The sequence below is a fragment of the Oncorhynchus nerka genome, linkage group LG27 (genome assembly GCF_034236695.1).
Source record: "Oncorhynchus nerka isolate Pitt River linkage group LG27, Oner_Uvic_2.0, whole genome shotgun sequence".
NCBI lineage: Eukaryota > Metazoa > Chordata > Actinopteri > Salmoniformes > Salmonidae > Oncorhynchus > Oncorhynchus nerka.
This window is the reverse complement of record NC_088422.1, coordinates 55,741,872-55,767,241: the sequence shown is the minus strand read 5'-3', so window position 1 is coordinate 55,767,241 and position 25,370 is coordinate 55,741,872. Positions and strand designations below refer to the sequence as shown.

The window sequence follows — 25,370 nt, the reverse complement described above, 5'->3', positions numbered from 1 at the left end:
CACCTGGCCTCTAAATTGGTATAGAATCAGCTTGAACCCCTCTGTCGAAAAATCTTGGACCTTTCTTTGAAGTCTTCAGTGATATTTTTAACATGCCCCAATAAAGAAAATTTGAATTAAAAACTGGTTCAGCCCCTGGTTCGACCATGATCTTGCAGAGTAACTCCACCTCAAGAATTGCATTTGGCGAAAGGCTCGGCACACGCATACTCAAACTGACTGGCTCTCGTTCAGGCAAATGAGAAATAAGTGCACTCAGGCTACCCGGAAGGCCAAAGTGAGTTATTTTAAGGACATGGAGAATAAACTATCCTCTCACAGCTGCCCATGTCCCTTAATGTTGATGTAGTTGTTACTGACAAGAAGCACATGGCTGAGCTCTTTAACCTCTTAAGACTCTAGGGGCAGTATTTCATTTTTGGATAAAAAGACGTGCCCGTTTTAAGCGCAATATTTTGTCACGAAAAGATGCTCGAATATGCTTGGAATTGATAGTTTTGGAAAGAAGACAGTCTTACGTTTCCAGAAATGCAAAGATTTTCACTGTGAGTCCCTTAGAACAAATGCTTCGGGCAAAACCAAGATGTATGACCGACCAGGAAATGCACAGGATTTCTGAGGCTACGTTTTCCATGATCGCCTTATATGGCTGTGAATGCGACAGGAATGAACGGACTCTTTCTCTTGTTTCCCCAAGGTCTCTGCAGCATTGTGACGTATTTGTAGGCATATCATTGGAAGATTGACCATAAGAGACTACAATTGCCAAGTGTCCCGCTTGGTGTCTGCGTGGCAATTGGTGCGCAAAAGTCAGGTCCTGGTATTTTTCCATTCAAATCTCAGAACAAACCAGGCTACAAGGACGGTGCTTTCAATGGAGAGAAATATGACAAACCACCTTCAGGATTGATTCAAACAACGTTTTCCATGTTTCAGTCGATATTATGGAGTTAATTCGGAAAAAAGTTCGACATGTAGGTGACTGAATTTTCGGTTAGTTTCGGTAGCCAAATGCATAGTAACAAAAGGGAACGATGTGTCCTACACAAGAATCTTTCAGGAAAAACTGGACATCTGCTATGTAACTGAGAGTCTCCTCATTGAAACATCTGAAGTTCTTCAAAGGTAAATTATTTTATTTGATTCCTTGGCTGGTTTTTGTGAATATGTTGCGTGCTAAATGCTAACGCTAAGCTAGCTATCACCACTCTTACACAAATTAGTGATTTTCTCTGGTTCTAAAGCATATTTTGAAAATCTGAGACGACAGGATTGTTAAGAAAAGGATAAGCTTGAGAACAGGCATATTTATTTCATTTCATTTGCGATTTTTAGAAATCGCTAACGTTGCGTTATGGTAATGAGCTTGAGGCTGTAGTTACGCTACCGCATACGGGTTTGGGCGGACTATGAGGTTAATCACCCCTTCCTCAAGTCAGGATTCCCATTTGACTCAGCCATGCCTCCTTGCCCGTCCAACATTTCCTCATCTCCCACACCTTCTAAACTTAAACTTGATCCCCCCAAAAAGTACCCCAAGACTTGATCCTAGGCACCACACTTCTCAATTGACATCAACATAGCTCAGGCATTAGGAAGCTCTCATCCATTAAAATGCAGATGATACTCAGCTGTAACCAAGAAGCATGATCTTGACATCTAGCCCCTTAGCTAGCAAAACAAATGCAAAGCTGGACCGGCATATACATTTGACACCTTCGATGTTTTAGTTAAAAGCAGTGGCATTACACTACATTTGTTTTTAAACACTATATTGCTAAATATATCGCTGGCATTTCCACCCTCAGGTGGTGAGGGTAGGCAACAACATCTCCACCCCGCTGATCCTCAACACTGGGGCCCCACAAGGGTGCGTTCTGAGCACTCTCCTGTACTCCCTGTTCACCCACGACTGTGTGGCCACACACGCCTTCAACTCAATCATCAGGTTTGCGGACGACACAAGTGGTAGGCTTGATTACCAACAACGACGAGACACTCCAGCCACTTTTATAATGGGAAATTATGTCAAATATATCACTAGCCACTTTAAACAATGCTACCTAATGTTGTTTACATACCCTACATTATTCATCTCATATGTATACATATATACTGTACTCTATATCTACTGCATCTTTATGTAATACATGTATCACTAGCCACTTTAACTATGCCACTTTGTTTACATACTCATCTCATATGTATATACTGTACTCAATACCATCTTGCCTATGCCGCTCTGTACCATCACTCATTCATTTACATTTAAGTCATTTAGCAGACGCTCTTATCCAGAGCGACTTACAAATTGGTGCGTTCACCTTAAGACATCCAGTGGAACAGCCACTTTACAATAGTGCATCTAAATCTTTTAAGGGGGGTGAGAAGGATTACTTTATCCTATCCTAGGTATTCCTGAAAGAGGTGGGGTTTCAGGTGTCTCCGGAAGGTGGTGATTGACTCCGCTGTCCTGGCGTCGTGAGGGAGTTTGTTCCACCATTGGGGGGTCAGAGCAGCGAACAGTTTTGACTGGGCTGCGCGGGAACTGTACTTCCTCAGTGGTAGGGAGGCGAGCAGGCCAGAGGTGGATGAACGCAGTGCCCTTGTTTGGGTGTAGGGCCTGATCAGAGCCTGGAGGTACTGAGGTGCCGTTCCCCTCACAGCTCCGTAGGCAAGCACCATGGTCTTGTAGCGGATGCGAGCTTCAACTGGAAGCCAGTGGAGAGAGCGGAGGAGCGGGGTGACGTGAGAGAACTTGGGAAGGTTGAACACCAGACGGGCTGCGGCATTCTGGATGAGTTGTAGGGGTTTAATGGCACAGGCAGGGAGCCCAGCCAACAGCGAGTTGCAGTAATCCAGACGGGAGATGACAAGTGCCTGGATTAGGACCTGCGCTGCTTCCTGTGTGAGGCAGGGTCGTACTCTGCGGATGTTGTAGAGCATGAACCTACAAGAACGGGCCACCGCCTTGATGTTAGTTGACCAAACGACAGGGTGTTGTCCAGGATCACGCCAAGGTTCTTAGCGCTCTGGGAGGAGGACACAATGGAGTTGTCAACCGTGATGGCGAGATCATGGAATGGGCAGTCCTTCCCCGGGAGGAAGAGCAGCTCCGTCTTGCCAAGGTTCAGCTTGAGGTGGTGATCCGTCATCCACACTGATATGTCTGCCAGACATGCAGAGATGCGATTCGCCACTTGGTCATCAGAAGGGGAAAAGGAGAAGATTAATTGTGTGTCGTCTGCATAGCAATGATAGGAGAGACCATGTGAGGTTATGACAGAGCCAAGTGACTTGGTGTATAGCGAGAATAGGAGAGGGCCTAGAACAGAGCCCTGGGGGATGCCAGTGGTGAGAGCGCGTGGTGAGGAGACAGATTCTCGCCACGCCACCTGGTAGGAGCGACCTGTCAGGTAGGACGCAATCCAAAGCGTGGGCGCGCCGGAGATGCCCAACTCGGAGAGGGTGGAGAGGAGGATCTGATGGTTCACAGTATCGAAGGCAGCCGATAGGTCTAGAAGGATGAGAGCAGAGGAGAGAGAGTTAGCTTTAGCAGTGTGGAGGGCCTCCGTGATACAGAGAAGAGCAGTCTCAGTTGAATGACTAGTCTTGAAACCTGACTGATTTGGATCAAGAAGGTCATTCTGAGAGAGATAGCGGGAGAGCTGGCCAAGGACGGCACGTTCGAGAGTTTTGGAGAGAAAAGAAAGAAGGAATACTGGTCTGTAGTTGTTGACATCGGAGGGATCGAGTGTAGGTTTTTTCAGAAGGGGTGCAACTCTCGCTCTCTTGAAGACAGAAGGGACGTAGCCAGCGGTCAGGGATGAGTTGATGAGCGAGGTGAGGTAAGGGAGAAGGTCTCCGGAAATGGTCTGGAGCAAAGAGAGGAGGGAATAGGGTCAAGCGGGCAGGTTGTTGGGCGGCCGGCTGTCACAAGACGCATTTGAGATTTCATCTGGAGAGAGAGGGAGAAAGAGGTCAGAGCACAGGGTAGGGCAGTGTGAGCAGAACCAGCGGTGTCGTTTGACTTAGCAAACGAGGATCGGATGTGCGTCGACCTTCTTTTCAAAATGGTTGACGAAGTCATCTGCAGAGAGGGAGGGGGGGGGGGGGAGGAGGATTCAGGAGGGAGGAGAAGGTGGCAAAGAGCTTCCTAGGGTTAGAGGCAGATGCTTGGAATTTAGAGTGGTAGAAAGTGGCTTTAGCAGCAGAGACAGAAGAGGAAAATGTAGAGAGGAGGGAGTGAAAGGATGCCAGGTCCGCAGGGAGGCGAAGTTTTCCTCCATTTCCGCTCGGCTGCCCGGATACCCTGTTCTGTGAGCTCGCAATGAGTCGTCGAGCCACGGAGCAGGAGGGGAGGACCGAGCGGCCTGGAGGATAGGGGACATAGAGAATCAAGGGATGCAGAAAGGGAGGAGAGGAGGGTTGAAGAGGCAGAATCAGGAGATAGGTTGGAGAAGGTTTGAGCAGAGGGAAGAGATGATAGGATGGAAGAGGAGAGAGTAGCGGGGGAGAGAGAGCGAAGATTGGGACGGCGGGATACCATCCGAGTAGGGGCAGTGTGGGAAGTGTTGGATGAGAGCAAGAGGAAAAGGATACAAGGTAGTGGTCGGAGACTTGGAGGGGAGTTGCAGTGAGGTTAGTGGAAGAACAGCATCTAGTAAAGATGAGGTCGAGCGTATTGCCTGCCTTGTGAGTAGAGGGGAAGGTGAGAGGGTGAGGTCAAAAGAGGAGAGGAGTGGAAAGAAGGAGGCAGAGAGGAATGAGTCAAAGGTAAGACGTGGGAGGTTAAAGTCGCCCAGAACTGTGAGAGGTGAGCCGTCCTCAGGAAAGGAGCTTATCAAGGCATCAAGCTCATTGATGAACTCTCCGAGGAACCTGGAGGCGATAAATGATAAGGATGTTAAGCTTGAAAGGGCTGGTAACTGTGACAGCATGGAATTCAAAGGAGGCGATAGACAGATGGGTAAGGGGAGAAAGAGAGAATGACCACTTGGGAGAGATGAGGATCCCGGTGCCACCACCCCGCTGACCAGAAGCTCTCGGGGTGTGCGAGAACACGTGGGCGGACGAAGAGAGAGCAGTAGGAGTAGCAGTGTTATCTGTGGTGATCCATGTTTCCGTCAGTGCCAAGAAGTCGAGGGACTGGAGGGAGGCATAGGCTGAGATGAACTCTGCCTTGTTGGCCGCAGATCGGCAGTTCCAGAGGCTACCGGAGACCTGGAACTCCACGTGGGTCGTGCGCGCTGGGACCACCAGATTAGAGTTTTCATAAACAATGCTACCTAATGTTGTTTACATTATTATTATTATGTTGTCTACATTATTCATCTCATATGTATACATATGAGTTTTCATTCATATATCTTTATGTACATATTCTTTATCCCCTTACACTTGTAAGGTAGTAGTTTTGGAATTGTTAGCTAGATTACTTGTTGGTTATTACTGCATTGTCGGAACTAGAAGCACAAGCATTTCGCTACACTCGCATTAACATCTGCTAACCATGTGTATGTGAAAAATAAAATTTGATTTGGTTTGATTTGAAATACACATGACCAAAAGTATGTGGACATCTGCTGGTCGAACATGCCATTCCAAAATCATAGGCATTAACATGGAGTTGGTCCCCGCTTTGCTGCTATAACAGCCTCCACTCTTCTGGGAAGGTCTTCCACTATATGTTGAAACATTGCTGCGGGGACATTCAGCCACAAGAGCATTAGTGAGGCCAGACACATCCAAAGGTGGTTCGCATCCCAAAGGTGATCGAACCACACAAAAAAAAAAACAGACCATTATTCCGCCACCAAACTTTACAGTTGCCACTATTCATTCGGGCAGGTAGCGTTCTCCTGGCATCCGCCAAAACCAGATTCGTCCAGACTGCCAGATGGTGAATTGTGATTCATCACTCTAGAGAATGTGTTTCCACTGCTCCAGAGTACAATAGTGGCGAACTATACACCACTCCAGCCGACACTTGACATTGCGCATGGTGATCTTAGGCTTGTGTGCGGCTGCTTGGCCATGGAAGCCCATTTCATGGAGCTCCCGAGGAACAGTTCTGGTGCTGACGTTGCTTCCAGAGGTAGTTTGGACAGGCAATTTTATGCACTTAGGCACTCTGCGGTGCCGTTGTGTGGCCTACCACTTTGCGGAAGAAATTTGACAAACTGACTTATTCACTGAGCTCTTCAGTATTGGCCATTCTACTGCCAACGTTTGGAGATTGTATGGCTGTGTGCTTGATTTTATACACCTGTCAGCAAAGAGTGTGGCTGAAATAGCCAAATCCACTCATTTGAAGGGGTGTCCAGATACTTTTGTATGCATAGTGTGCCCTGGTATATTACAAGCATACAATGCATGTAGTTGCACTCATTGATTGATTTATCATGATGCTGGAGTAAGTCTGTGTGTTTTGGTGGTGGTGTTTGTATGTTGGGGTGAGCCAGACAGCCCATGTGCACATTGGTGTCCCCAGAAGTACGGGACACCTGTGCCCCTGCTACCAGCCACCTGACTAAGGGTGGAACTCATCACTCACAAATTCTACTATATCTGGGTCAGTATGTAGCTCACCTGTTATGGCGGTGAAAGCTCAGAGTTGGTACTAGAAGTCTATGTATGCATATGGTCTCACCTCTATCATGGAGTTGATGGCCTTGATGTGGTGCTGGAAGTCATGGTGGAAGAGTTCCTCCTGAAGCCACTTGGCCACACAGGGAGCCATCTGAACTTTGAGCTGCTCCACATACTCATCGCGAGGAGACCCAAAGTTCCACTTTAGCGTCTACAACACACAGGGGGTAAATTTCACTCAAATAGTTTACTCAAAAATGTGAACTACACTTCTGAATATTCACCACCAAGCACTTTTGCCCATAGATGCGCACACACTAGGACTGACCCAATTTAATTGACAGGCATTGGAAATATTTATTTTAGGCACACGACACCATTCTGAGTTGCGCCTGTCTCAGCCAACTGAATAATCCTTTGCAGAAGATGCAGGGATGGCACACCAAGACATGTGCTAATGAAATTGTATATGGTTATATTATGTAAGAACAAAGGTGCAAATCTAATAAGTATATGATTTATAAATGTGTTTTCAGAATTGTATGGTTTACTATACTGAACAAAAATAAACAAACATTAAGATTCTACAGTGTTAAGATCATAAGGAAATCCGTCAATTCAAATTAATTCATTAGGCTCTAATCTATGGATTTCACAACTGGGAATATAGATATGCATCTGGTTAGACACGAAAAAAGAAAAAGAAAAAAAAAGATTTAAAAAAAGGGCATCACACTGTAGCTCTGGATCGTGTCACGGTATCTCCGCATTCAAATTGCCCTAGATGTTAGTTGATCACAGTTTATGCCTGCCCATAACAAAACCCTACCACAGGGCACTCAGTTCACAATGGTGACATCAGCAAACCGCTCGCCCACACAACGCCATACAAGTGGCCTGCGGTTGTCTAAAACGGAGGCGGCGGCGTAATGTAGAGAAATGAACATTCAATCCACTGGATATCCCTGCAGTCAGCATGCCAATTGCACATTCCCTTAAAATATGTGACATTATGTTGTGTGACAACTGCACATTTTAGAGTGGCTTTTTATTGCACAAGCACAAGGTGCACCTGTAAAATTATCGTGTTTAATCAGCTTCTTGAAATGCCACACCCGTCAGGTCGATGGATTATCTTGGCAATGGAATGCGAGAAATAAGCTCATGAAACCAAGACTTTACATGTTGCGTTTATATTTTTGTACAGTGTATTATCATTAATGCACAACATTCACTTTCATTTAAAGGCACTCAGCGATATGACAGATGCAGAAAGTAAACAGCATAGTGGTGATCAACTTCTGCTGTTTTGGTGCCCTGGCTAACCAGGCTGTGAATGACAGAGCAAATTATTTTCTCGCTTTGGCTCGAGTCATTTGTGTCTTAATTATTTCAAACAAGCTCAGTACATATAGTTTATTATTAAAAACACAGGGTGTGTCTCTGAAAAATGTTTTAAAAAATTGACCAAATCGATTGGTTGAAAGAACAGGCAACTCTCGGTCGACCAAGATCTTTTTTGAGGTCGGGGACAGCCCTATGACATACACACCTTCAAGCTCTTCTCGTCTTTGACACGTAGATCCTTGCCGTTGGGCACCATGGTGAAGATGGGACCAGACTTGTCCTCCTCTTCTTTACCCTTAACCAAGGGCTTCTTCCCAGCAGCAGCCTGGAGAGAGGTGGGGGATATAGGTTCAAAGGAGCATCAAAGCAGAGCGATGGGGGCCTAGAAACTGACCCTTAAAGGAATTGGGGGCGTGAGAACAGTTGACTAATAGGCAAGAACGCACCAAATAAGCACAGTTGAGTCTACCTCTTACACTGTGTGCCTAGAGAAAGAGGGATGATCGTGGTGGAGATTTATGTGAACGATTCCGTTAATGGCAGTGTGTGTGCGCCATAAAAAGAAAACCATGTCCCCGTTCGAAAAGAAACATGCATGTCATCAACAGTAGCAGATAGTACGAGCACCCTTTCTAGTGCATTTCCTTTCAGGCAGAGGCCTGAGGTACCTGCTGTTTACAGGTACTCCCCCAGGCTGAGCCTTTAGCTTGACTGGCACTAGGTTCCTTGTCCAGACTGGTGTTAATGCTCCCGTTGGAGCTCCTGCTGCTGTTTAGGGTGGAGTTCAACTCCTGAGACCTCCACTAGCCACACAAAACACCAGGGTCGTGTTCATTTGGCATGAAATGGAACATAACTGATAAAACGGAGAGTACCTGAACTTGTAGTACAACCAATGCTAGATTTGCTACACCGTGCCCTAATAAACATTGTAAAGAAAACCCTCCATTCTGGATGACCACAGTCTTAAGTGACTGATTCTTCAAAAATAAATAGTTTATTAATACTTCTATGATCAATATAAAACAAGCCTAGGTGGCCATCATCCAAGGGAGAATTAAAGTGCAACTTTGGCATGTTCTAGCACCATGATCAAACTCAAGACATGAGGTACAGTACATGTAACACAAATATGGATATTGGTGACGCTCGTAAAATGTTGAACACGAGAACAGCTTTGACTCACTCACCTTTCCTTTGGCCGGTAGTGCCCCTGGCTTGGCTTTCTTTGGGTCGGCAACTGCATATTCTTCAATGGGAGCCTGGGTTTTGCTCAAAGCTAAGGGGACGCGAGGGAGAGAAACATGGATTTAAAGAAGAGGCTGATCGCACAAAAAAATTGCAATTTTGTTAGAGATGCCTATGGGTCAGTACAAGTTGAGTTGTTTTGCTTTTAGTGTTAGCTGTATTTGAGGTCTGGATTGAAGAAAGCTAATCAATTACTTATTGCTCAGGGATGGCCAACATCAAGGATCGAGGGCCACATTAGTACTTCAAAAATGAAACACTAAGGCAGGATAAAGAAAAGTAACAATCACGTAATTCACCACAACCTCATTCCGTCCGCCTTTTGCCCTTCCCTGGATTATATAATTCCTTTAGTGCTGTATGTGAACCCACCTGCAATGGCTTTGGCTGGGTGGACGCTGGATACAGGCTTGGTGGGGGCAGCTTTAGCAGGACCAGCTGATTTAGCAGGCATCACATCCCTGGCCTTGTCCAGCATGGCAACCACTTGGTCCTTAGAGGCAGGCTAGACAAGAAATGTATTCAATCATCAATTAACTTCAAGACAGCGTTATTTGCAAGCATATTGGGAGTGGATTCAAAGATACAGGTAACTGCCAAAATAAAGGAAACGCCAACACTGTCTTGATAGGGTGTTGTGCCACCACAAGCCACCAGAACAGCTTCAATGCGCCTTGGCTTAGATTCTACAAGTATCAATCTCCATGAGAAATTCCATAATTTGGTGTTTTGTTGATGGTGGTGGCAAACACTGTTTTAAGACTGATTTTTAGGCCATATCGCTCATTTAGATTTTAATCAATTTATGCGATTCAGAATATACAGTATCATTCAAGGGTTTCTTTATTTTTTACTATTTTTGACATTATAGAATAGTGAAGACAACAAAACTACGAACACATTGAATCATGTAGTAACCAAAGAAAAAAAGAAATGTTAAATATATTTTGAGATTCTTCAAAGTAGCCACCTTTTGCATTGATGAAAGCTTGGCATTCTCTTAACCAGCTTCACCTGGAATGCTTTTCCAACAGTCTTGAAGGAGTTCCCACATATGCTGAGCACTTGTTGGCTGCTTTTCCTTCACTCAACTCATCCCAAACCATCTCAATTGTGTTGAGGTCAGGTGATCGTAGAGGCCAGGTCATCTGATACAGCACTTCATCACGCCTTGGTAAAATAGCAACCTGGAGGTGTGTTGGTTCATTGTCCAAAACAAATGATAGTGGGACTAAGCGCAAACCAGATGGGATGGCGTATTGCTACAGAATGGTGTGGTAGCCATGCTGGTTAAGTGTGTCTTGAATTCTAAATAAATCAAACAATGTCACCAGCAAAGCACCGACACCATCACACCGCCATGCTTCAGTGGGAACCACACGTTCGGAGATCATCCGTTCACTTAACTAAGTCTCAAAGACACGGCAGTTGGAACCAAAAATCTCACATTTGGACTCAGACCAAAGGACAGCTGTTCACCGGTCTAATGTCCATTGCTCGTGTTTCTTGGCCCAAGCAAGTCTCCTCTTCATACTGGTGTCCTTTAGTAGAAATTTGTTTGGAGCAATTGGACCATGAAGGCCTGATTCACAGTCTCCTCTGAACAGTTGATGTTGACACAGCCAGGTCTGACCTCTTCCCAATAAGCGGTTTCCTCATTGATCAGGCCTACCACTGTTGTGTCATCGGCAAACATGGTGGTGTTGGAGTCGTGACTGTCCGTGCAGTCACGGGTGAACAGGGAGTACAGAACGGGACTGAGCATGCATCTGAGGGGCCCGTGATAAGGATGAGCGTTGCGGATGGGTTACCTACCCTTAACACCTGGGGGGCGGCCTGTCAGGAAGTCCAGGATCCAGTAGCAGAGGGAGGTGTTTAGTCCCAGGGTACTTAGCTTAGTGATGAGCTTTGAGGGCACTATGACGTAGAACGCTGAACTGCAGTCAATGAATAACACTCACACAGGTGTTCCTTTTGTACAGCTGGGAAAGTGGAGTGAAATAGAGATTGCATCATCTGTGGATTTGTTTGGGTGGTATGCAAATTGGAGTGGGTCTAGGGTTTCTGGGATAAGTGTTGTCAACAAAGCCCCCAAAACTACCCACTACTGTGACCTGTACGCTCTCATTGGCTGGCCCTCGTTTCATACTCGTATCCAAACCCACTGGCTCCAGGTCATCTACAAGTACTTGCTAGGTAAAGCACCGCCTTCTCAGCTCACTGGTCACCATAGCAGCACCCACAAGTAGCACGCGCTCCAGCAGGTATATTTCACTGGTCACCCCCAAAGCCAATTCCGCCTTTCCTTCCAGTTTTCTGCTGCCAATGACTAGAACGAACTGCATTTTATTTATATTTATATATATATTTATTTTTATCACTGAAGCCATCTCCCTTACTAGCTTTAAGCACCAGCTGTCAGAGCAGCTCACAGATCACTGCACATAGCCCATCCAACTACCTCATCCCCATACTATATTAATGTATCTTGCTCCGTTGCACTCCAGTATCTCTACTTGCACATTCATCTTCTGCACATCTATCACACCAGTGTTTAATTGGTATATTGTAATTACTTCACCACCATGGCCCATTTACTGCCTTACCTCCCTTATCTTACCTCATTTGCACACGCTGTATATATACTTTTTCTACCATATTATTGACTGTTTATTCCATGTGTAACAATGTGTGTCGAACTGCTTTTCTTCATCTTGGCCAGGTCACAGTTGTAACCACACTGCCCTAACCCATCTGGACAAGAGGAATACCTATGTGAGAATGCTGTTCATCGACTACAGCTCGGCATTCAACACCATAGTACCCTCCAAGCTCGTCATCAAGCTCGAGACCCTGGGTCTCGACCCCGCCCTGTGCAACTGGGTACTGGACTTCCTGACGGGCCGCCGGTGAGGGTAGGCAACAACATCTCCACCCCGCTGATCCTCAACACTGGGGCCCCACAAGGGTGCGTTCTGAGCCCTCTCCTGTACTCCCTGTTCACCCACGACTGCGTGGCCACGCACGCCTCCAACTCAATCATCAAGTTTGCGGACGACAACAGTGGTAGGCTTGATTACCAACAACGACGAGACGGCCTACAGGGAGGAGGTGAGGGCCCTCGGAGTGTGGTGTCAGGAAAATAACCTCACTCAACGTCAACAAAACTAAGGAGATGATTGTGGACTTCAGGAAACAGCAGAGGGAACACCCCCCTATCCACAACGATGGAACAGTAGTGGAGAGGGTAGTAAGTTTTAAGTTCCTCGGCGTACACATCACAGACAAACTGAATTGGTCCACCCACACAGACAGCATCGTGAAGAAGGCGCAGCAACGCCTCTTCAACCTCAGGAGGCTGAAGAAATTCGGCTTGTCACCAAAAGCACTCAAAAACTTCTACAGATGCACAATCGAGAGCATCCTGGCGGGCTGTATCACCGCCTGGTACGGAAACTGCTCCGCCCACAACCGTAAGGCTCTCCAGAGGGTAGTGAGGTCTGCACAACACATCACCGGGGGCAAACTACCTGCCCTCCAGGACACCTACACCACCCGATGTTACAGGAAGGCCATAAAGATCATCAAGGACATCAACCACCCGAGCCACTGCCTGTTCACCACGCTATCATCCAGAAGGCGAGGTCAGTACAGGTGCATCAAAGCTGGGACCGAGAGACTGAAAAACAGCTTCTATCTCAAGGCCATCAGACTGTTAAACAGCCACCACTAACATTGAGTGGCTGCTACCAACACACTGACTCAACTCCAGCCACTTTAATAATGGGAATTGATGGGAAATTATGTAAAATATATCACTAGCCACTATAAACAATGCTACATAATATAATGTTTACATACCCTACATTATTAATCTCATATGTATACGTATATACTGTACTCTATATCATCTACTGCATCCTTATGTAATACATGTATCACTAGCCACTTTAACTATGCCACTTTGTTTACATACTCATCTCATATGTATATACTGTACTCGATACCATCTACTGTACCTTGCCTATGCTGCTCTGTACCATCACTCATTCATATATCTTTATGTACATATTCTTTATCCCCTTACACTGTGTATAAGACAGTAGTTCTGGAATTGTTCGCTGGATTACTTGTTGGTTATTACTGCATTGTCGGAACTAGAAGCACAAGCATTTCGCTACACTCGCATTAACATCTGCTAACCATGTGTATGTGACAAATACATTTGATTTGATTTTTAAATGAGAACTTGTTCTCAACTCGCTTACCTGGTTAAAAAGGTGAAAATAATATATTTTAAATGCATTTAGGCAGGTTACCTTCGTGTTCTTGGGCACAGGAACTATGTTGGCATTACAGACCCGGATAGGGAGAGGTTGAAAATGTCAGTGAAGACACTTGCCATTTGGTCAGCCCATGCGCACAGTACACGTCCTGGTAATCAGTCTGGCCCAGCAGCCTTGTGAATGTTGACCTGTTCGAAGGTCTTAAGTCAGCTGTGGAGAGCGTGATCACAGTCTTCCAGAACAGCTGGTGCCCTCATGCACATTTCAGTGTTATTTGTCTCGAAGCGAGCATAGAATTACTTTAGCTCGTCTGGTAGGCTTGTGTCACTAGGCAGCTCTCGGCTGTGCTTCCCTTTGTAGTCTAATGGTTTGCAAGCCCTGCCACATCCGACGAGCATCAGAGCCGGTGTAATACGATTCCATCTTACACGGAACCCAAACCGTCTGCGCTCGTGCGCCATTGTGAGCTATTGTGCATAAAATTATTTTCTCCCCCTACACCAAACGCGATCACAACACGCAGGTTAAAATATCAAAACAAACTCTGAACCAATTACATTAACTTGGGGACAGGTCGAAAAGCATTAAACATGTATGGCAATTTAGCTAGTTAGCTTGCACATGCTAGCTAATTTGTCCCATTTAGCTAGCTTGCTGTTGCTAGCTAATTTTTCCTGGGATATAAACAATGAGTTGTTATTTTACCTGAAATGCACAAGGTCCTCTACTCCGACAATTAATCCACACATAAAACGTTCTAATTTAGCCCTTGGCATCGCTGACGCTCGTTGGCACGCGCGAGCAGTGTGGGTGCAATAATTGAATAACATGGATTTCAAAATTTATTTTGAAACGCTCGCACACGCGACGTGTCCGGTCTGGTCAGCATGTAAGTCCTGTATTGACACATTACCTGTTTGATGGGTTGGAGGACATAGCGGGATTTCTTATAAGCGTCGGGGTTAGAGTCCCGCTCCTTGAAAGCGGCAGCTCTACCCTTTAGCTCAGTGCAGATTTTGCCTGTAATCCGTGGCTTCTGGTTGGGGTATGTACCTACGGGTCACTGTGGGGATGATGTCATCGATGCACTTATTGATGAAGCCAATGACTGATGTGATGTACTCCTCAATGGCATGGGAAGAATCCCGGAACATATTCCAGTCGGTGCTAGCGAAACAGTCCTATAGCTTAGCATCTGCTTCACCTGACCACTTTTTTTTATTGATCGAGTCACAAGTGCTTCCTGCTTTAATTTTTGCTTGTAAGCAGGAATCGGAAGCATACAATTGTCAGATTAACCCAAATGGAGGGCGGTGTATGCTTCTCTGTATGTGGCGTAAAGGTGGTCTAGAGTTATTTTGCCCTCTGGTTGCACATTTAACATGCTGATAGAAATTAGTTAAACCAGATGAGTTCCTGCATTTAAGTCGCCGGCCACTAGGAGCGCCGGCTCTGGGTGAGCGTTACTGTTTGCTTATGGTGGAATACAGCTCATTGGGTGCGGTGTTAGTGCCTGCTTCAGTCTATGGTGGTATAATAGACAGAGGTCGACTGATTAGGATTTTTCAACACCGATACCGATTATTGGAGGACCAAAAAAAGTTGATACCGATTAAAAAGCGGACGATTTTTATTTATAATAATGACAATTACAACAATACTGAATGAACACTAATTTTAACTTAATATAATCCATCAATAAAATCAATTTAGCCTCAAATAAAACAATGAAATCAATTTGGTTTAAATAATGCAGAAACAAGTGTTGGAGAAGAAAGTAAAAGTGCAATATGTGCCATGTAAAAAAGCTAACGTTTAAGTTCCTTGCTCAGAACATGAGGACATATGAAAGCTGGTGGTTCATTTGAACATGAGTCTTCAATATTCCCAGGTAAGAAGTTTTAGGTTGTATTTATTATAGGAATTATATTTCTCTCTATACCATTTGTATTTCATTAACCTTTGACTATTGGATGTTCTTATACACTTTAGTATTGCCAGTGTAACAGTATAGCTTCCGTCCCTCTCCTCGCTCCTCCCTGGAAATCGAACCAGCAACACAACGACAACAGCAGCGTTACCCATGCAGAGCAACTACTAGAAGGCTCAGAGCGAGTGATGTTTGAAATGCTATTAACGTGCGCTAACTAGCTAGCCATTTCACTTCGGTAACACCAGCCTCATCTCGGGAGTTGATAGGCTTGAAGTCATAAACAGCACAATGCTTGGCGCACAACGAAGAGCTGCTGGCAAAACGCCCGAAAGTGCTGTTTGAATGAATGTTTACGTGCCTGCTTCTGCCTAACACCGCTCAGTCAGATACTTAGATACTTGTATGCCTGTATGCTCAGTCAGATTATATGCAACACAGGACACGCTAGATAATATCTAGTGATATCAACCATGTGTAGTTAACCAGTGATTATGATTGATTGTTTTTTTTATAAGATAAGTTTAATACTAGCTAGCAACTTACCTTGGCTTACTGCATTTGCGTAACAGGCAGTCTCCTTGTGGAGTGCAACGAGAGGCAGGTCGTTATTGCGTTGGACTAGTTAACTGTAAGGTTGCAAGATTGGATCCCCCGAGCTGACAAGGTGAAAATCTGTTCTGCCCCTGAACGAGGCAGTTAACCCACCGTTCCTAGGCCGTCATTGAAAATAAGAATGTGTTCTTAACTGACTTGCCTAGTTAAATGAATCAAACTGCAAAATCGGCGCCCAAAAATACAGATTTCCAATTGTTATGAAAACCTGAAATCGGCCCTAATTAAAATGGGCCATTCCGATTAAAATTGGTACAGATGAAAACTAGGTAGATCATGTGGTCTACAGCTGATGATACTACCTCAGCTGAGCAATAACTCGAGACGCTTAGATATTGTGCACAAGCTGTTATATAGAAAAATAACTACTCCGCTGCCCTTCGTCTTACCAGACGCCGCTGTTCTATCATGCCGGTGCATCATATAACCATCCAGCTGTATGTTGATAGTGTCGTCGTTCAGCCATGACTCAGTGAAGCATAGATATTACGGTTTTAAATGACCAGTTGGTAGTTTAATCTTCCGTGGGGGTCATCAAATGTATTTTCCAAAGATACCGCTAGCAAACCTGCAATGAAAGGCAGTAGGGATTTATTTGATCCCGTGCGGCCCCTTGTTCTCCACCTTCTCTTCGCACAAATGACAGGGATCTGGGCCTGTTCCCGGGAAAGAACTGTCATTCACATCAGGCTCGTTAAAGGAAAAAGAGGATTCTGCCAGATCGTGCTGAGTGATCGCACTTCTGATGTCGAGAAGTTATTTTCGGTCGGTAGCAGCAACATTATGTACAAAATAAGTTTGAAAAAGTTAAAAGCAAAGAAACAAAGAAAAAAAACTATTGGATAGGAACACTTAAAACGTCAGCCTTTTTCTCCAGCGCTGTCTTAATGGTGTGCATATTGCCCAGCCCTACGCCGTTTCAGGTGCCGCTGCAGAATGTACAATTGTGTTAAGATCTGGTGAGACTGCCATGGCATATGGTATACATCATTTGTGTGCTCATCAAACCAGTCAGTGAGCACTCATGCCATGTAGATGGGGGCATTTTCATCCTGGAAGAGAACCCTCCCAATAGGATAGAAAATGATTCACCATAGGTTGAGTTGAAGGTGATTACTCACAATATCTGTATTTATTGGCATTTACACTGCCTTCTAAGGGGTTGAGTGGACCTAAACCATGACAGGAAATTACATCCCATACTTTGTATCCCTGTACTGACAATCTCCTTAACCAGGAAGTGATAACGCAGATCACACCAATGGAGAGAAGAACTGAATGTACTTAAAATATGCCAGAGCCCAAAGAATTTGTCCAAAATCCATGGTCAGTATTGCACATCCACGTAGAGTGCCATCAGAAAGCAATATGGTTTCCCATATTTTTACATTTACAGCCTTATTCTAAAATTGCTTAAATGATTCCCCCCCTTTCAATTTACACACAATACCCCATAATGACAAAGCAAAAACAGGTTATTTTACTGATACCTGAAATATCACATTGTTTGAAGCACTTTCGGCAGAGATTACAGCCTCGAGTCTTCTTGGGTATGACACAGGTGAGGAAAAACTTGTAGCATATGGGGAGTTTCTCCCATTCTTCTCTACAGAGCCTCTCAAGCTGTGTCAGGTTGGACGTGGAGCGTCACTGCACAGCTATTTTCAGGTCTCTCCAGATGTTCGAGCAGGTACAAGTCCGGGCTTTGGCTCGGCAAATCGAGATAGAAACATTTCCCGAAGCCACTCCTATGTTCTCGCGGCTGTGTGATTTGGGTTGTTGTCCTGTTGGAAGGTGAACCTTTGCCCCAGTCTGAGGTCCTGAGCGCTCTGGAGGACGGTTTCATCAAGGACTTCCATACGTTGCTCCTTTCATATTTCCCCTCAATCCAGACTCGTCTACCAGTCCCTGCTGCTGAAAAACATCCCAACAGCACAATGCTGCCACCACCATAGGGATGGTGTCAGGTTTCTTGGCATTCAGGCCAAAGAGATCAATCTTGGTTTCATCAGGCGAGAGGATCGTTGCCATTGGTCTGAGTCTTTAGGTGACTTTTGGAAAACGCCAAGCGGGCTCTCATGTGCCTTTTACTGAAGAGTGGCTGCCGTCTGGCCACTATCATAAAGGCCTGGTTGGTGGAGTGCTGCAGAGACGTTTGTCATTCTGGAATGTTCTCCCATCTCCACAGAGGAACTCTGGAGCTCTGTCAGTGACCATCGGGTTCTTGGTCACCTCCCTGACAAGGCCCTTCTCCCCCTGATTGCTCAGTTTGGTCAGGCAGCCAGCTCTATGAAGAGTCTTGGTTGTTCCAAATGTCTGGAGGCCACTGTATTCTTGGGGACATTCAATGTTGCAGACATTTTTGCTACCCTCCCCCAGATCTGTGCCATGACAATATCCAGTCTCGAAGCTCTACAGACAATTCCGTCGACCTAATGGCTTGGTTTTTGCTCTGACATGCACTGTCAACTGTGGGACACTATATAGAAAGGTGTGCCTTTCCAAATCATGTCCAATCAATTGAATTCACCACAGGTGGACTCCAATCAAGATGTAAAAACATTGATGATCAATGGAAACAGGATGCACCTGATCTCCATTTCGATAAGGTATTTATTTTATTTGCAATAATGTCTAAAAACTTGTTTTCGCTTTCTCATTATGGGGTAGTGTGTGTAAAAAGCAATTTATTCAATTTCAAGTAAGTGAAGAGGTCTGAATACTTTCCAAATGCACTGTACATACAGTAGAATAAAAACAAGACATGCAAAGTTGCTCTCCTTAGTCCCCTACCTTCAGTTTGCCTGTGGCCTTGTTCATCTTGTCGAAGCCCAGGTGCATCATGAAGACAGGCAGGACATCCTGGGCTCGCTTCCTTACGTCAACGTTGCGGTCCTCCAGGCAGCCGAACAGGGGGGGCACACACAGCATGAGATCGGAGGGCACTGAGCGCATGGTGGGCAGATGCACTGCCAGCCAGCCAAGCACCTGAGGAAGGAAGGAAGGAGCGGGAGATTGAATCAGGTGTCACTCAAGCTTTAAAATTAAAGAGTTTGGCCAATTTTTTTAACAGACTGTTTTAGAGGGCGCCTCTGACCATTCCCTTTGAAATTACCTGCTGCAAATAAGAAATACAGGGCAACAAATGTAACAGCTGTTATAGTGACATGATGTGTACTAAAATCTTCAAATCACAAACCCTATCCATAACACCCACCCCCTTCCCCACACTCACCTCCTGTCTGAGGAAAGGATTCTCCCTCTTCAGCTCTTCAGACAGCTCTTCTCCTTCCAGCCACTCCTTCATACCAGTCTGCGCCACCCAGGAGTTCAGGGTGGCCATGGCCGCAGCACGAACTGTGTTCTGGGGAAAGACAATGAGAAGTGTGGGTTTGACCATACTTGTGTGCGCGTTTCAGTCTGTGATAGAGAGAAGGGGTGTTTGTGACATGTGTGTACCTTAATATCCCCCAGCACAGTGATGACTGGTATGCCCAGGGTCTTGACATGCTGTTTGAGGGCAGGGCCCATGGCAGTGGCCATCTGCTGCATGATCGACAGGGTCTGCTGGACCTGAAACAGAAAGACGCACACGCGCAGAATCATTTAACTGGTCACATGATGATCCCGGTCAAGGCAATAATGATGAAGCACTGATTATATATTTTAAATTCATGTCAATTCTGGAGACATGGAAATGACACTCCCAGCAGTAGTCCCCCCCCACACACTTCTGACATGCAATTTATAATGTGAGATCAATGATCATCCGCAGCACTCACCAACGTAAAGTCACAGCACATTGTGCAACAAGATTCTCCTGGAGAATCAGATAGAAGGGAAACTACATGTGGTCCGACTGCTCAAAACTAATTCACATGTAGGCTTAAACGACGGTACGGTTGTGGTCCCGCATCTCTGCAATGTAAACCCATTTAAACACTCCCATCTAGAGAAACACTCAGGATGTAACACTCACCAGGATCTTGTTGGAGTCACTGAGGCGTCCCTTCAGTGTGATGGGCAGGTCTCCCAAGCTGGGCTTGATGAACTTGGCCTCAGAGAGAACTGCAGCCACCTCATTCAAACCCTCCTTACGGATAGTCCAGTTCTTATCGCCCACCTTGGACACCATGTCCTCTGTGATCTTATCACTACAGAGAAAGAGAACATATCAGAAGAGCCATTTCTTTGACCGTGATGAAATGCACCCAGTTCTTTCAGTTCTCATCTAAGAACTATTTGTGAAAGCAATAAGGTATAAATGCCACCACATTACTTTAACCTTAAAACAATGGCTGCCTGAAGGACAATACCTCTGACAGTCTTGGAACCATTCTACCTGGGGCTTTTTAATAAAAATTTTTTAAAGTTTGCTTAACAGAAAAAAAAGCTCAGGTGCACCACCTAATTTTAGCGTCTGGTGTGATGCTAACCCATACAGTTAAATTAATGGTGCTACTCACGCACTCACAGAAGCAGCTATTGCAACGATAGAGAAATTCTATAGTACAGTGTTTCCCAACCCTCTTATCAGGGACCACCAGATGTTACACATTTTTGTTGCAGCCTTAAACTGGCACACCCGATTCATTTAGTCTACTAATGATCAACCCCTTGGCTAATTGAAATTGGATGTGCAAGTTTAGGGCTAAAACAAAAAAAGGTCTGGTTGGCCGAGGTTAAGGTTGGAAGTACTGCTCTAGTACATCGATGTGCTAACCTGATGTCAGTGCGAGGCAGGAGGTCCATGATGTCACCTGCAACCCCTTCTTCCTTGGCCTCTTCTCCCTCCTCCTGCCCCCCTGTCCTTTTGATGGCACCTCTAGTGGGGGCAGGAGGAGTCTGGCCCTGCATCTGTGACACAGCAGAACCAAGATGAATCAATCACAGAGCCAATATGGAAACAGTAAAATAAACAAGTAGGCATTCTTGCACTGATAATATTTAGTGTGAAAATATTTTAGGCATTTAAGAGGTTATAATTCAATTTCACAATAACAAAAGTATGTGATAGAAAGGCACATTATTTGGTAGATACATTTAAGGATAGATAAAACATACCAGGTACTCCAAGTGTCAAGTAAGCTAGAGATATTTATGAAGATGTGTCAACTAAAATACTACCTTCTCAAACTCTGCGTCGATTTGAGCAAGCAGTGCTACCTTCTCGTCCTCAAAGAACATACGCAGTGAGGCGCCCATGTACAGGTACATCACCCCCAGCAGAGAGATGGCTGCTGCTCGTATAGCCTGCGACACAAGTTAAAAAGGCAGTCATTTGTTTCACCGTTTTTAAATACCTTAATTGTGAACCAATCCATCTACCAGAGCTCTATAAGATCAAGGAATGAGGACCCAAAAATGTAAATCTAAGGAAATGTTAAAGTAAAAATGTTTTGAAACATAATCCACACAAACTGACTGACTGCTTCCAAATAGCAGCAGACAAATAAAGCAAGACAGACTCAACAAACAGAAATCAGCAGTATCACTCACAGGATTGGAGGCACCCAAAGCAGTCTTGACATGGTTGATAAAAGCTTTCACATTGATTCTGTAAAAGGAGAGGACATGCTTGATTGATTCAATACCATGAATGAGACACGAAAACACTGACAACACTCCAATGGAATATAAGACCTGGGTGATAACTTACCCTGTGAAGCCAAATTCCTTCATGGCATTGGCCAGCCAGTTCAGTGTCTCAGCTTGGTTTTTCGGGTTCTTCTGGGCAAAGGCCAATGACACAACCTGGAGTAGAGGTCGAGCGATTAAATCGGCAGGACCGATTTCAAGTTCATAAGACTTTTTGGACACCGATTACATTGCAATCCACGAGGAAATTGCGTGGCAGGCTGACCACCTGTTACACAAGTGCAGCTTGTGGCTGCAAGGAGCCAAGGTAAGTTGCTAGCTAGCATTAAACTTAACTTATTAAAAACAATCACCACAGTCACTAGTTAACTAAACATGGTTGATATTACTAGGTTACCTAGCTTGTCCTGCGTTGCATATAATCAATGCGGTGCCTGATAATTTATCATTGAATCACAGCCTACTTCAACGTCACCAAACAGGTGAGGATTTAACAAAAGCACATTCGAAAAAAGCACAATCGTACCTAACCATAAACAATGCCTTTCTTAAAAGCAATACACCGAAGTATATATATATTTTTTACCTGCATATTTAGTTAAGGAATGCATGTTAGCAGGCAATATTAACTTGGGAAATTGTGTCTTGCATTCTGTGCAAGAAGAGTCGGGGTATATGCAGCAGTTTGGGCCGCCTGGCTCATTGCGAACTGTGTGAAGACCATTTCTTCCTAACAAAGACCGTAATTACCCAGAATTTCACATAATTATGACATAACATTGAAGGTTGTGCAATGTATCAGCAATATTTACACTTAGGGATGCCACCCGTTTGATAAAATACGTAAAGGTTCCATATCTCACTGAAAGAATAAAGGTTTTGTTTTCGAAATTTGACCATATTCCGGATTTGACCATATTAAAAGGCTTGTAATTTCTGTGTGTTTATTATAATTAAGTCTGATTTGATAGAGCAGTCTGAGCGGTGGTAAGCAGCAGCAGGCTGGAAAGCATTCATTCAAACAGCAACTTGCTGCGTTTTCCAGCAGCTCTAAGCAATGCTTGATGCAAAGCTCTGTTTATGAGTTCAAGCCCATCAACTCCCAAGATTAGGCTGGCAATACTAAAGTGCCTATAATAACACCAAATAGTCAAAAGTATATGAAATACAAATGTATAGAGAAATAGTCCTATAAAACTACAACCTAAAACTTCTTAACTAGGAATACTGAACCACCAGCTTTCATATGTTCCCGTGTTCTGAGCAAGGAACTTAAGTTGGCTTTTTTTTTACATGGCACATATTGCACTTTTTCTTCTCCAACACTTTTTGCATTATTTAAACAAAATTGAACAGGTTTAATTATTTAGACCAGAAAGATATTATTTAGTTAAAATAAGTGTTCATTGTTCAATCAGCATTTTTGTAATTATCATTACATATTTAAACAAAAAAATAATTACATTTTTTTTATTGTCCTGACTGCTCGGTTTTGTCTTTTTTGGTCCTCCAATAATCTGTGTCAGTGTTTAAAAAAAATCATAAACGGTCGAACTCTAACCTGGAGTGGTCAGAGGGGTTAGTGGATTTGTCTGCAGTTTGGTTCAAAATAAATCAATGGTGTCAGTTAATATCAGTGAGAGAAAAAACAATCAACAAACTGCATCAGTAGGTAACAGTTTGTTCACCAGAATCCTTCAATCCTTTCTGGATATAATCACTGACCAAAACAAAAGCCCATTGAAGCAAGCCATTGGTTCCAGTTAAACTACTTGGCATTCACAGACATGGACAATACATTCATTTTCCTTTATAGTTAAAACGTTTGTTGTGTTCCCTAATGAACATGACCCTGGCCATGTTCAGTATATCCAGTCTATTACCTGTTCAGCAATCCAGGAGAGAGAGCAGGCCTCTCCTATGGCAGTTAGGGCATCCTTGGCCTTCCCTCCACACTTGACGTCTCCCACCTTCTCCACCAGGGCATCAAGCACCACAGAGGCAGACGTCTTGGAGAACCTGCCCCTCTGGGCCACCACTGCCACCACCTGGAGCTTTAGCTGCAAAACCTGGAAGCATGTCACAAGACTGAACATTTTGTAGCCTGTTTTAGCATACATTAACAAACTAATTTTAAATCCAGTATGGAGGTGAAATCGTCCTGTTGCAATGTTTGGACAGTTGATATTGTGAATCTACTATAAAATAGATCGTTTTGATCGCCTGCAGTGGGTCTTATCACTAGCCAATTACTATACCATTAAATATCATCTTGCATTGGCAAGAGGCACGGTAAACGATTATAGAGATCCAAAACCTTTAGGCAAAAATCTACTGTCTATGGACAACCCCCAGTTGAGTGTGGTAGGTTTGTTAGGTACCTGGAAGTTAGTCTCCTTCCAGCCAGGTTTCTTGGCCAGCATGCAGACCAGAGCCTGACATGGCATCGCACTGATGTCCATCTGCTGCGCAACCTGGAGGGGAGAAGTCAGAACAGAGGGGTTAGCATTCACTTATAAAGGATGTCTTTGAATGTGTAACGCCTGGTGTGGCTCTCAATTAAGCATTAAGACCACGGCTAAGGGCTGTTCTTGTACCAACTCAGTGGCCTTCTAGGTAGTGTCCGCCCTGATATTAGAAGGTTAGGAGTTCAATCCAGAGTCATAGCAAATACTGTAAAAACAAAAAGGGGACCCAATTATAGTTTAAATAGCGGGAACCAGGTTACTGAGATCTCCCAGCCAAACCTACTCATTTCCCAGGAAAAATGGGGAATTATGAACATCATGACATGAAATGGAACTTAAAATGTTATGCTGGCTTCTATAACCTTCTCTCTATTTGCATGATTATTCACAATGCATCTCATGACAAACAAAAAATGTACTATTGTGGCAGGTAGGTCTACATTTGCTGCAGCATTACTTATGCTACCAAATTCATAGATGTGAGTTATAGATCTGTCACTCATTTAAAACAAGTCTAAGAGGGGGTAGATGTGTCCTGTGTGCTATTTCAGTACAAATGTGTCTTACTTTCAGTTTTGTACACCAGCTTCAAAACAGCTGAAAATACAATATTTCACATCGGTTTAGATTGACAAAACAAGCAAGTATAGTGTAGTCATTGTACAAACTTAAATTAGGTGAACTATGAATTTTTGCAACCAGGAAATGGCAGAGCGATTTCTGCATTGTGCATCTTTAAACTGCAGATGCAGTTAAGCTGACATATGGAATTGTTTTAAGGTCATACCATGGATGATTTAGCGATTTGATTTTGTATTTTAGGACCCCTCTACAAATCACAAAAATGTTTTGGAATAAAATATTGAATTTGGCCTCTACTACTGTAGCCCATAGAAACAGAATGAATAGCACATTCAAAAATGGCAAAAAAAAAGTGAAATGGGGAAAGAAATATATATACTTATTGAGCCTAGGACAGACTTCAAAACCATATTCCTTAGTGTCTTTTTTGCCATTTATTCATCTGTCCTAGGCCCAAGTATTATTTATTTTACACATTTAACCCCTTGTTTTTGTTGGCATAAAACTACCTTCATACAAGTCCCATGACACTTGTGGGGGGTCGTAGAGCAAAACGCAGTACACGATCGTGTTTGTGAGAATCTCCCCTATTGTGGTAGGCCAAACCAGTCGAAGCTACAGAAGTTTTTGTGAGGAGACAATTTTCGGAAAATCTCCTGGTCTGACAAACAGAGCTGTAACCCTGCCACTTTCCACCGCAGTATC

The 25,370-nt window shown here is 44.3% G+C and overlaps 1 protein-coding gene and 1 non-coding gene across 3 annotated transcripts in view; both read right to left on the bottom strand.

Annotated features, from left to right (window-relative positions):
• The window catches only part of LOC115112027 (cytoskeleton-associated protein 5-like), a 94,728-nt gene that overhangs the window by 41,322 nt on the left and 28,036 nt on the right, over nucleotides 1–25,370 (bottom strand). For both annotated transcript variants that reach the window (XM_029638672.2, XM_029638673.2), the window contains exons 15-28: nucleotides 23,997–24,089; nucleotides 23,499–23,684; nucleotides 21,677–21,771; nucleotides 21,517–21,574; nucleotides 21,145–21,270; nucleotides 20,741–20,874; nucleotides 19,997–20,171; nucleotides 19,477–19,590; nucleotides 19,253–19,381; nucleotides 18,811–19,005; nucleotides 9,559–9,691; nucleotides 9,129–9,217; nucleotides 8,144–8,263; nucleotides 6,653–6,802 (exon numbers count right to left, since the gene is read on the bottom strand). In XM_029638672.2, coding sequence (XP_029494532.2) covers nucleotides 6,653–6,802; nucleotides 8,144–8,263; nucleotides 9,129–9,217; nucleotides 9,559–9,691; nucleotides 18,811–19,005; nucleotides 19,253–19,381; nucleotides 19,477–19,590; nucleotides 19,997–20,171; nucleotides 20,741–20,874; nucleotides 21,145–21,270; nucleotides 21,517–21,574; nucleotides 21,677–21,771; nucleotides 23,499–23,684; nucleotides 23,997–24,089 — 1,797 coding nt within the window. The remainder of the gene's footprint in view (nucleotides 1–6,652; nucleotides 6,803–8,143; nucleotides 8,264–9,128; nucleotides 9,218–9,558; nucleotides 9,692–18,810; nucleotides 19,006–19,252; nucleotides 19,382–19,476; nucleotides 19,591–19,996; nucleotides 20,172–20,740; nucleotides 20,875–21,144; nucleotides 21,271–21,516; nucleotides 21,575–21,676; nucleotides 21,772–23,498; nucleotides 23,685–23,996; nucleotides 24,090–25,370) is intronic.
• On the bottom strand, nucleotides 6,455–6,559 carry LOC115112594 (small nucleolar RNA SNORD67). Its single transcript, XR_003860968.1, has one exon. It is a non-coding gene; the product is annotated as a small nucleolar RNA SNORD67 (small nucleolar RNA).